The sequence below is a fragment of the Anomaloglossus baeobatrachus genome, chromosome 5, assembly GCF_048569485.1.
Source record: "Anomaloglossus baeobatrachus isolate aAnoBae1 chromosome 5, aAnoBae1.hap1, whole genome shotgun sequence".
Taxonomy (NCBI): Eukaryota; Metazoa; Chordata; class Amphibia; order Anura; family Aromobatidae; genus Anomaloglossus; species Anomaloglossus baeobatrachus.
Genome location: NC_134357.1, coordinates 276,524,138 through 276,536,393, shown reverse-complemented (window position 1 = coordinate 276,536,393; position 12,256 = coordinate 276,524,138). Strand labels below are relative to the sequence as shown.

Sequence of the window (12,256 nt, the reverse complement as noted above, 5' to 3'; positions counted from 1 at the left end):
AGCTGCCGGTAATCAGCACATAAGTGAGTATTTTTTTTTTTTTTTTTTTTTCTACTGATGCATCTGCTGATTGTATAATCGGCTTTTATACAATCAGCTGCTGTGTCATGTGATTCAGGCACTTGATCCTGACACATCATCTGATCGCTTTGCCTTCCAGCAAACCGATCAGATGATATTGGATCCGGATTGGACGGCGCGGGACCCTTGACCCAGGATTACTGCGGAGGGGGGTTTATTTCAATAAAGATGGAGTCACTAATTGTGTTGTGTTTTATTTCTAATAAAAATATTTTTCTGTGTGTTGTGTTTTTTTTTATCTTTACTAGAAATTCATGGTGGCCATGTCTAATATTGGCGTGACACCATGAATTTCGGGCTTAGGGCCAGCTATACAGCTAGCCCTAACCCCATTATTACCCAGCGGGCCACCCGGCATCAGGGCAGCTGGAAGAGTTGGATACAGCGCCAGAAGATGGCGCTTCTATGAAAGTGCCATTTTCTGGGGTGGCTGCGGGACTGCAATTCACAGCGGGGGTGCCCAGAAAGCATGGGCACCCTGCACTGTGGATTCCAATCCCCAGCTGCCTAGTTGTACCCGGCTGGACTCAAAAATTGGGCGAAGCTCACGTTATTTTTTTTTTAAATTATTTCATGAAATTCATGAAATAATTTAAAAAAAAAAGGGCTTCCCTATATTTTTGGTTCCCAGCCGGGTACAAATAGGCAGCTGGGGGTTGGGGGCAGCCCGTACCTGCCTGCTGTACCCGGCTAGAATACAAAAATATGGCGAAGCCTACGTCATTTTTTTTGTTTGGGGGGGGGGCAAAGAAATCCTGCATACAGTCCTGGAAGGAGGATGCTGAGCCTTGTAGGTCTGCTCCCCCTGACTCTCCCTCAAGCATATAGTCCTGGATGGAGCATGCTGAGCCTTGTAGTTCTGCAGCTCCTGTCTGCTCTCCTGCATACACTATTGGATGGAGTATGCTGAGCCTTGTAGTTCTGCAGCTGTCTGCTCTTCTGCATACACTAGTGGAGAATGAAGAACACATTGAAGAAGGAAATGACATCAGACCTTTTTTTTTTGTTCACTGATAAAAAATGCATAAAGACGCAGTGAGCAAAAACGCAGCAAAACGCAGCAAAAAAAACCGCACCAAATCGCGGCAAAACGCGTGCGTTTTTTGTCGCGTTTTTCGACGCAGGTGCGTTTTTGTGCGTTTTTAGCGGCCAAAAACGCAGCGTCAAAAAGACGCAGTGTGCGCACATAGCCTATGAAGCTTTTTCTAAAGATTAGATTAATGGCAGGAAATGTGGTTACGGAGATAGGCTAGACCAGAAGCTAAAAGAACTGTCAGATGCAGAAGACTCTTCTTCAAAGGAAAACGGTTATCAAAGCAGAGATAAAAAGCTATTGTCAGAGTACCATATTATATGAAATAAAGGGATTGTCTAGTAATAGGACAAAATCTGCAGTCACATGAAGTGACAGAAAACTACTGAGTTGTGATAGCATACAGTGTACATACTGTCAAGATTCCACGGTATCCCCAATGCGATCAGTTGGTTACCTGACTGCATGTTTACAATTTGCATACATACGGTCATGTGCTGACTAAATACATTCAGCTTTTCTCAATACAATAGAAGTAAATTGAGGGAAACCAAATGAGCCACTTGCATCAGAAATACCAGGGAATCATGATAGTTTGTGAACCGCACACTGTCACGATTTGGCAGTCACATAGGTTGACTGTTGACTTATTGTTACATCACCACCGGAGTCCGGTCCAGCGACTTCTACTCCGATCGCCAGGCGACGCCATGGATGGTGGTGGTGATGGGAGAGGAATCGATGCCAGCGGCGCCGGTGGGTGCAGGCTCTGCTCATCCACTGGTCTGAGTTTCCTTGGGATCTGCAGAACCACTGGCTGACTATAGGTGGCGTGTGTCTTCCAGCTGAATTTGCCAGCGTTCAGCTACAGCCTATGGGAAGACACCACACCCTTCTTAATTCCCCTCCTGCCTGCTGACCACTGCCAGAGATAGTTCTGATATTCTGGCTCCTGTTCTGCCCTATTCTGTTTTGTGATTCCTGTGTGCTGACTACCGCTTGTTTCCTGACTACGTCTTCTGCCTGCTGTTTTTGTACCTCGCAGCCCGATCCGAATTTGACCTCTGCTATGTTTTCTGATTACGTCCTTGCCTATCGATTCTGTTCCTGTTCTGCAATTCCTGTTTTGACCCTACCTGACTGCTACTCTCTCGGACTGCAGCCTTCCACAGGTAGTGATCTCCAGGGCCCTGTGTAATTCCAAATCCCTGTATAGGGGTTAAAGGGTTTCAGGGTTCTGGGGGTCCTGCTTGGTGAAGTGATTTCACTCTAGCCTGTCTATTACAGCTCGTCTGAGTCTGTGGATCCAGGCAGGCGTTACACTTTTACTCCAAGCCCAGACTGCCTCTTTAAATTCAGGTGAAAACTAAAGCTTCAGGATTAACTTTTGCTAACCCCTTGTACAAAGCCAGAAAAACTGAGCAGTGAAACAGCACAGTTTCAGTGTTAAAGGGAACCCGTCTTGTAAAAAACATCTCTAACCTGCAGATATAGTGTTACTCTGTTGGTTAATAACGTTCTAAAGCCTTGAGACCAATGCATTGAAAGCCCAGCTACAGAGAGGAAATGTGATTGAAGCTTCATCGGATGCGCCTCTATAACTGAAAGTCGGAGGCCGCCAAGAGCAATAAAGCTCATTTTCTCCTGGTAGCCAAGCTGTCAGTGCAGCAGCTATAGAACTCTATTAACCTGCAGATTAACCTCAAATCTTCAGGTAAATAGCGTTTTTACATGATATGTACCTTTAATTACTTAGTTATGCTTTAATGTTCCCAGAATGTCTGCTGATATTCTGCCATCATGTTAGAGTAGTCTGTATGGCCCTGTACATATAAGACGAGTTCTAACAAGTTTAATGTGTATGAAGAGCTTGAGAATTGTGTGTTCACTGGAGATATTATCATCCTGACAAAACACTGACATGGGGGAAAATAGGTTTTAACAAAAATCTACATTTTTAGTTTTTCAGTAAAGTTTGGATTTACAGATCTATTAATCGACTACTTATAAACCTAAACATTACAGAGAAAAACAAATAAAATAATGTTATAAAATTAGAAATTATTTTGGCACCTTACAATTATTCTTCATACACTAAAGTCAGCATTATTATAATTATTATGCATTGCTTATATAGCGCCATTAATTCCGCAGTGTTTACAGACATGATCATCAATGTTCCCATTGGGGCTCACAATCTAATTCCCTATCAGTATGCCTTTGGAGTGTGGGAAACCGGAGAACCCGGAGGAAACCCACACAGAAAACACTTTCAATATCATGGGAGTTAGGTATTACTAGTGCAGCTCCCTAAAAGCTAGATTCCCAAGCTCTTAGATGCATAGAGGATTCCAATAGGCACGCACTACCGCATGCTCATGCACCCCACATGTACTCCACATACTGTCACGCACCACCACATGCTTATGCACCCCACATGCACTCCACATACAGTCATGCACCACCGCATGCTCATACACCCACAAGCATGCAACATACAGTCACGCACCACCGCATGCTCATGCACCCCACATGCACGCCACATACAGTAACACACCACTGCATGCTCATACACTGCACACGCACACCACATACAGTCACGCACCACTGCTTGCTCATGCATTCCACATGCACTCCACATACAGTCACGCACCACTGCATGCTCCCCACATGCACTCCACATACAGTCACGCACCACTGCATGCTCATGCACCCCACATGCACTCCACATACAGTCACGCACCACTGCATGCTCATGCACCCCACATACAGTCACGCACCTCCGCATTCTTATGCACCCCACATGCAGTCACGCACCACTGCATGCTCATGCATCCCATATGCACCACACATACAGTCACGCACCTCATGTAGTCATGAACCACTGCATGATCATGCACCCCACATGTACGCCACATACACTCACGCACCACCGCATGCTCATTCACCACTCATGCATGCCACACACAGTCACGCACCACTACATTCTCATGCACCCCACATGCACTCCACATACAGTAACACACCACTACATGCTGTTGCACCCCACATGCAGTCATGAACCACTGAATGCTCATGCACTCCACATGCACACCACATACAGTCACGCACCACCGCATGCTCATGCACCCCACATGCACGCCACATAGTCATGCACCACCGCATGCTCATGCACGCCACATACAGTCATGCACCACCGCATGCTCATGCACCCCACATGGACGCCACATACAGTGTGTGTTTTCTTTAAACTCAGTGATACATTTGATGTAATTGTCTATGGCTTCCACTGATGGTGCGGACTCCTGCTTCCTGCTCAGGACATCTGCATCTTTATTTATAGAGAAGATATGTAAATCATTGTCTATCTGTAAACACAATCTTCAGCCAAGCTTTAATGGAAGATTTGTACAGATGTGGGACTTAGAGAAAAAAGCCTCAATAATGGAGCAAACATGCATAATATGAAAGGCGATATTGGGTAGAAGGGGTTGGGAGGCCTTATCAGTCATGTAAATTTGCACATATGGCCCCCAGGCCCAGGGCTGTATGTGAAAATGCTAAAGTGGTGGGTAAGTGGTGTAATTCTGCATAAAGATGCTGAGCTAAGATGGTCACTAATGTGTTCCTTCATTTAAGCAGATCGTATTTCTTAATTTTTCGATATGTTTGCCACATGCTACTATCACCTTGACGTTCTCCGACTCAAAAGACAGTTAAATATTTTTACATATAAGACATGTATACTTTTCTAGTATGTAAACCAATCAAAGAAAATGTAGACAGAATTCGGGGAAAACATCTCCACAAAGTGACTAATAGAGAGAGGATAGAAGATCAGACCCTCCAGGGAGGTGCATGGGAAGGAAGAGACGGAAAGGAGGGCACATACATCAGTACAGACATAGGGCTCAATTACATGATGTCTACTAAACAGGAATGATTTGTGAGGAGGCAAGTGACATGGGTTCTTTTTCTTTATCCGCCTTCTTTAACATTCGCTCAATCTGTCCACCCACAGGTCCAGTACGAGCTTCTGAAAAAATGGAAACTGTGGAAACTTGGAAAAGATATTGAAGAGGAATACAAGCATACAAATAGCCAAACCCCTCGAGCCGGACTCGGAAGCATCTGTGAAAAACACAAACTGGTCGATAGCTGTAGCAATGGTGCTGGAAAGTCACGAAACAGTGAAAGCACATGGTACCGTGAGAAGATGGGCAGCAGTACCACAGAGCAAATCACCCTGAGTGAACGCCAGCACAGCTTTGATTATCCTGAAAGCAGCTCGGAGCATGTCCTATAGAACACTCTAGGTCCCTGTATATCCTGAAGGAGCAATCTACATCTGTATGTCCTAAAGGAGGGATCCACATCTGTAAGTCCTGGAGGAATCCACATCTGTATATCCTGAAGGAGGGATCCACATCTGTATGTCCTGGAGGAATCCACATCTGTATATCCTGAAGGAGGGATCCACATCTGTATGTCCTAAGGAGGGATCTACATCTGTATGTCCTAAAGGAGGGATCTATATCTGTATGTCCTAAAGGAGGGATCTACATCTGTATGTCCTAAAGGAGGCATATACATCTGTATGTCCTAAAGGAGGGATCTACTTCTGTATATAATGAAGGAGGGATCTACATCTGTATATCCTGAAAGAAGGATCTACATCTGTTAGTCCTGAAGAAGGGATCTACATCTGTATGTCCCAAAGGAGGGATCTACATCTGTATATCTTGAAGGAGAGATCTACAGCTGTTATCCTGAAGGAGGGATCTACATCTGTATATCTAGAAGGAGAGATCTACATCTATATATCCTGAAGGAGGGATCTACATCTGTATATCTAGAAGGAGGGATTTACATCTATATATCCCGAAGGAGGGATCTACATCTGTGTATCCTGAAGGAGGGCTCTAAATCTGTATTTCTTGAAGGAGAGATCTACATGAGTGAGGAGCTTTTAGACCGTGCTGTAGAAATGGTTGTGCACATGAAAAGAAACCTTGAACAAGTTCTAGCCTCGGATTTTAAGATATGTTTTAAGAAGACAGGTATGAGACAATTTTAGCCAAGAACTATATTGACATAGAACAGGAGGAGAAAACACTGAGGTGAAGTAAAGTAACTGACCCCTTGGACATAAGCTTTAGTTTCTATAAACTTCATAGCATTTGAGCAGTATTATATACTAGACCAATGTTCTGAGGTGTCTTGTCCGGAACCTGATCTAGATACCCAACTCTCAGACATACCTCTGTCCACACAATATGTCTCTCAGTCCTCATTGCCCAGACGTGGGAGGCATCACAACCTTCCTACAGATGAAGACTTTTCCACTCTATGAACTAGTAGATATAGCGAAGACACTGATTGTAGATATGTTGATTTCTGAACAAGATCAACAGAACCAAATGAATATATGGATATTACAAATACATGTCTTGTAAAATGTTGCACAAAAGTCATAGGAAGTTGTTTTATTTTAACTTAAAAATACATTTATATTGCTGTGATTGTCAGTAACCCAAAGGTCGGTTTGTGAGCTTCTGTAACCATTTATTTGAGCTGCTCTACAAGTTAAATATGCTTCTTTGTATGTCTGTTTCCACTTTATTCTTTTTAATACTCAAAAGAGTTGCCCACTCTCCAGTACTTTAATATAGAAGGCCAAGGGTAGGTCATCACTACCAGAATGGCGTGGGTGCGATATCCGGCACCCACACCGATTAGTTCTTCCCGGTGCCGGCAGTGGCTGGATGTGCTTAGTAGCGAAGAACAGCTCCGTCAACTGTATAGTGGCCACAGCAGGGTACTGCACATCAGCCCTTTATCAAATGAATAGGGGTACATTCCGTGAAACTTGATGTCAGTTGTATTCCGTATTTTTGCACTGGAAATGCTGATTCAGATATGGGGGAGGTAGTGGCGGGGAGGGTGTTTTTCACTTTGCTCCTGCTTCCCTATCTGTCAAATATAAAGGCATAAGTGGACAATCAGTCCACAAAAAAAACCCATAAATGTTAACTTGCTAATACACTATAATGGGTGCATGTTCTACACGTGTAAACACAGATAAAATACATAGGTGATACACATACATGTAAATGGGGCCTTTCAGAAGGGTTTTCAGCTAAAGACAGGCCTTGGACAAAAGCAGGTGCAGTCTACGGCGGGAAATGAGAAAAGTTCCTTCACCTCTGGTGGTGGCAGAATGCAGATGAAGAGAATATTTATATTTTAAAAGAGTTAAAGGGGTATTCCCATCTCAAAGATGCTATCCTAATATGTAGTAGGTGTAATAATAATAATAATATTAGGAAATACCTCCAATTAGAAATGTAGTATAGTTCTCCTGATTCACAATGTTGCTTACCTAAAAGCAAACTTAAAGAGTTTCTCCCAACGGAACAAGTTATCACCTATCCACATGATAAGTGATATCTTGATGATTACTTGGTTGGCTAACCACCGCCACTGAACCCAAAAACATGGTTTTGAAACACCTTATGAAAATAGAGTGAGGCTATCTTGGGCTGTCCTATAGACAAAGAAGGGAGTGGTGGGTCCCAGCAGTCAGATCCCCAACGATCAACACAATATAGATGTTAAAGGGTTATTCCCAGCTGGGAAAGTTAACACAGAAACTGAGTTCATCCAGAAATGTACAGTAGATACAATTATATAAACCACCCAGTATTAAAAGTCTTTAGCATGGAAAAATACTGAAAAAAACAGTATAGGTGCAAGTCTTCTAATACTAAAAAAATCATGATATTATTGACTGTAAATAAACTGGATATTTAAGACAATAAAAACAAGTACATAAATCAGAAACACGATAGGTAACATGAGAAAAAAATCCAGAAGAAAAGGAAAGTGTCAATGCAGGCTATCTGTAAAGAAACAGTACAAAAGGGTAGTATGCAGATTAATGTGAAATCACAGGATTGTGTCCCAATCATGCGAGTGCAACAGACATCAAGAGAAGATAAATCATTAAATGTATTAACGCAAAAAATCCCTATTATGTAACAGCCACCCTTTACTGACACACGTTTCGCATTCACCGCTTCATCTGAGGTTTTTAAATTGATTAATAAAATCATGATTTTATTATTATTGTAAGTCTTGCACCTATCCCATTTTTTACATTTTAGAAGTATAAACATTAAGCATAGTTGGTTTATTTTTTGCACATATGCCAACTGTCACAATTTTCCGAAAACACTCCTGGCAAATTTCTGACGATTTAGACCAAAGGTTTCGAGGCTTGCATAAATCCTTCCCACAAATCAGCAACTCCTGATCTTGGTAAAGGAGAAGGGAGTCGGGGGCTGAAACATCTAGAGGTTACTAAGTATAGTATCAGTCAAAAGTTTGGACACACATGTTTATATAACAGTTTTCCTTGTTCTAATTGAAATGTGCTCATTGTAAATTCAGAAGCCAGCAGAACCATGAGGGAACATGTGGAAATCTAGGAATCTATGGTTTAAAGGGGTTGTTCCCTACTAGGACAACCCCTCCTTATTCCCCATAATTATCTCTGCTAAAATAAAAAAAGCTTATACTCATCTCCCGTGTTGGTGCCATTTCATCAGCGTCAGCACTCACTCTCCCATGGCTCATTCCTCTTGATTACATACACGTCTGAAGGCGGGAACAGGGAAGCTGGTGCTGATTGGGCGTAGGGATCATGTGACGTAACAGCCTCTCATGAGCCCTGGAGGAGCGAGTGCTGGTACTGCTGAAAACTGGCCGGCACCGGAGGTGTGTATAAGTGTTTTTATTTTAATGTGGTCAAATATGGGGAATAAGAAGGGATTGTCCTATTATTGCACAGCCCCTTTAACACATATTCTGACCCATTCAACACAGATTTTTGACCACTACTTTATGTATTTGGTACAAAATGATGTGGCATCGGTACTGGTAATTCTACTATATACAGCTGTAATCAGAATTATTCAGTCCCCATAGCAAATTGTTTGCAGTAAACAAATGTTACTTTTACTGAACCCTACAGTTTCAGAATTATTTACCCATGAGTGGTACTTACCTGTCCTGGCTCCAGCACTGGGCTTGGCTCCCTTTGGTCTCCTCCCTTTGTAGTACCCCATGCTGGGTTTCTCTTCTGACATCATGACCATAGACCTTTTAAGGATAGTTTCACACATCCGGCTTTTCCCCGGTTTGCCTGATTCGGCGGACTCCAGTACAGTGTATACAGTACAATGGCAGCGCGGCATCTTCCGGGTCACATACTTCGGTCACATGACAGCATGTGACCGGAGCTGGCTGCGCTGCCATTGTACTGTATACACTGTACTGGAGTGCGCTGAATCCGGCAAACCGGCAAAAAGCCGGATGTGTGAAATTTGCCTAAGGCTAGCACAGACAGAAGTCATGTGCTATGTAAATTGATCTTGTTAGATTAGTTGATTGCAAACCACAGAAATTTGTAAATTTTACTATTTCTACATAATTTATCACTCACTTCAGTGACTATTCCCTGAAATGTCATCAAACATTATTACCGACTAAACAGATGATCTAATCTGGTAAACAGATTTAATCTAATGGTTCATGTGCTACATCACAAGAGTAGAATCAGTTTGTGTTGTCTGGGAAGTTCAGGCTTCGATGGTGATCCACTTTGCTGTAAATGTTCAGTCTTTTGAACACTTTACCTCTTCAGATTTTGAAAAACTCATGGTAGAATAAAAGAAGTGTAACTTCTTTGAGGAATCCAGTAGGAATTCCTTCTAAAGTTGACACATCAAGTTAAAAGGTTGCAAAAAAATATTTCAGGAAAAGTATATATATATATATATATATATATATATATATATATATATATAAATCTTCAAAAAATGCATGAGGAAAAGAAAAAAACTCTTAAAAATTCATTTTTTTTAAAGCCTTGAAAAATGCTTGATCTGAACATAGCCTAATAGCCCCTGTAAGGGTAGTTTAGAAATTGGTAATTAACAGCAATGTGCACTAGAATCCTGGTTTACACTACAGTGCTGGCCAAAAGTATTGGCACCCCTGCAATTCTGTCAGATAATACTCAGTTTCTTCTTGAAAATGATTGCAGTCACAAATTCTTTGGTATTATTATCTTCATTTAATTTGTCTTCAATGAAAAGAAAAAAATGTCATAAAGCCAAATTGGATATAATTCCACACCAAACAAAAAAAGGGGGTGGACAAAAGTATTGGCACTGTTTGAAAAATCATGTGATGCTTCTCTAATTTGTATAATTAACAGCACCTGTAACTTACCTGTGGCACCTAACAGGTGTTGGCAATAACTAAATCACACTTGCAGCCAGTTGACATGGATTAAAGTTGACTCAACCTCTGTCTTGTGTCCTTGTGTGTACCACATTGAGCATGGAGAAAAGAAAGAAGACCAAAGAACTGTCTGAGGACTTGAGAATCCAAATTGTGAGGAGGCATGAGCAATCTCAAGGCTACAAGTCCATCTCCTTTGACCTGAAAGTTCCTGTGTCTACGGTGCGCAGTGTCATCAAGAAGTTTAAAGCCCATGGAACTGTGGCTAACCTCCCTAGATATGGAAGGAAAAGAAAAATTGACGAGAGATTTCAACGCAAGATTGTGCGGATGGTGGATAAAGAACCTCGACTAACATCCAAACAAGTTCAAGCTGCCCTGCAGTCTGAGGGTACAACAGTATCAACCCGTACTATCCGTCGGCGCGTAAATGAAAAGGGATTGTATGGTAGGGTACCCAGGAAGACCCCACTTCTTACCCTGAGGCATAAAAAAGCCAGGCTGGAGTTTGCCAAAACTTACCTGAGAAAGCCTAAAACCTTTTTTAAGAATGTTCTCTGGTCAGATGAAACAGAAGTAGAGCTTTTTGGGAAAAGCCATCAACATAGAGTTTACAGGGAAAAAAAGAGGCATTCAAAGAAAAGAACACAGTCCTTACAGTCAAACATGGTGGAGGTTTCCTGATGTTTTGGGGTTGCTTTGCTGCCTCTGGCACTGGACTGCTTGACCGTGTGCATGGCATTATGAAGTCTGAAGACTACCAAAAATTTTTGGAGCATAATGTAGGGCCCAGTGTGAGAAAGCTGGGTCTTCCTCAGAGGTCATGGGTCTTCCAGCAGGACAATGACCCAAAACACACTTCAAAAAGCACTAGAAAATGGTTTGCTAGAAAGCACTGGAGACTACTAAAGTGGCCAGCAATAAGTCCAGCCCTGAATCCCATAGAACACCTGTGGAGAGATCTCAAAATGGCAGTTTGGAGAAGGCACCCTTCAAATCTCAGGGACCTGGACCAGTTTGCCAAAGAAGAATGGTCTAAAATTCCTGGAGAGCATTGTAAGAAACTCATTGATGGTTACCGGAAGTGGTTGTTCGTAGTTATTTTGGCTAAAGGTTGTGCAACCAAGTATTAGGCTAAGGGTGCCAATACTTTTGGCTGGCCCATTTTTGAAGGTTTGTGTGAAATGATCAATGATTTGATTTTTTTTTCATTCTCTTTTGTGTTTTTTTCATTGCAAGCAAAATAAATGAAGATAATAATACCAAAGAATTTGTGATTGCAATCATTTTCAAGAAGAAACTGAGTATTCTTTGACAGAATTGCAGGGGTGCCAATACTTTTGGCCAGCACTGTATATAGTGGAGCAGTTGGTCCCATACACTTTAGGAACCCATGATATATCTTAATAATTCAGTGTTTTATAAGAAGGTGTAGGAGTGGTGCTATAACTAAATAAACAATGAAGTGATCATGCTAGATGGAGTTATCTTCTTAATCATAAGAATGTATGTACAACTATATTTACAGTACTGTGAAAAAGTTTTTGGCAGGTGTAGAAAAAATGTTTCAAACTAAGAAAAATAGAAATGTTAATATATTTTATTAACTGACAAAATGCAATGAGCAAAAGAGAAGTCTAAATCAAATCAATCTTTGGAATTTCTACCATTTGCCTTAAAAACCGCATTAAAGCATCATTTCTCCCAGATGCACTACTTCAACACAGTTTTTAAAGGAATTCGCCGGGGTGGTTGTTCCAAACATCTTAAGCCAGCTTTACACCTTACAATTAGGTGTGCGATCTCGTATGCGATGTGACACGCCCAGGTCGC

The 12,256-nt window shown here is 41.8% G+C and overlaps 1 protein-coding gene across 2 annotated transcripts in view; it reads left to right on the top strand.

Moving 5' to 3' along the window:
* GCGR (glucagon receptor) overlaps positions 1 to 7,186 on the top strand; it is a 130,727-nt gene extending 123,541 nt beyond the window's left edge. For both annotated transcript variants that reach the window (XM_075347451.1, XM_075347452.1), the window contains one exon: positions 5,136 to 7,186. In XM_075347451.1, coding sequence (XP_075203566.1) covers positions 5,136 to 5,420 — 285 coding nt within the window. In that variant the 3' untranslated portion in view covers positions 5,421 to 7,186. The remainder of the gene's footprint in view (positions 1 to 5,135) is intronic.
* Positions 7,187 to 12,256: the final 5,070 nt, after the last annotated feature.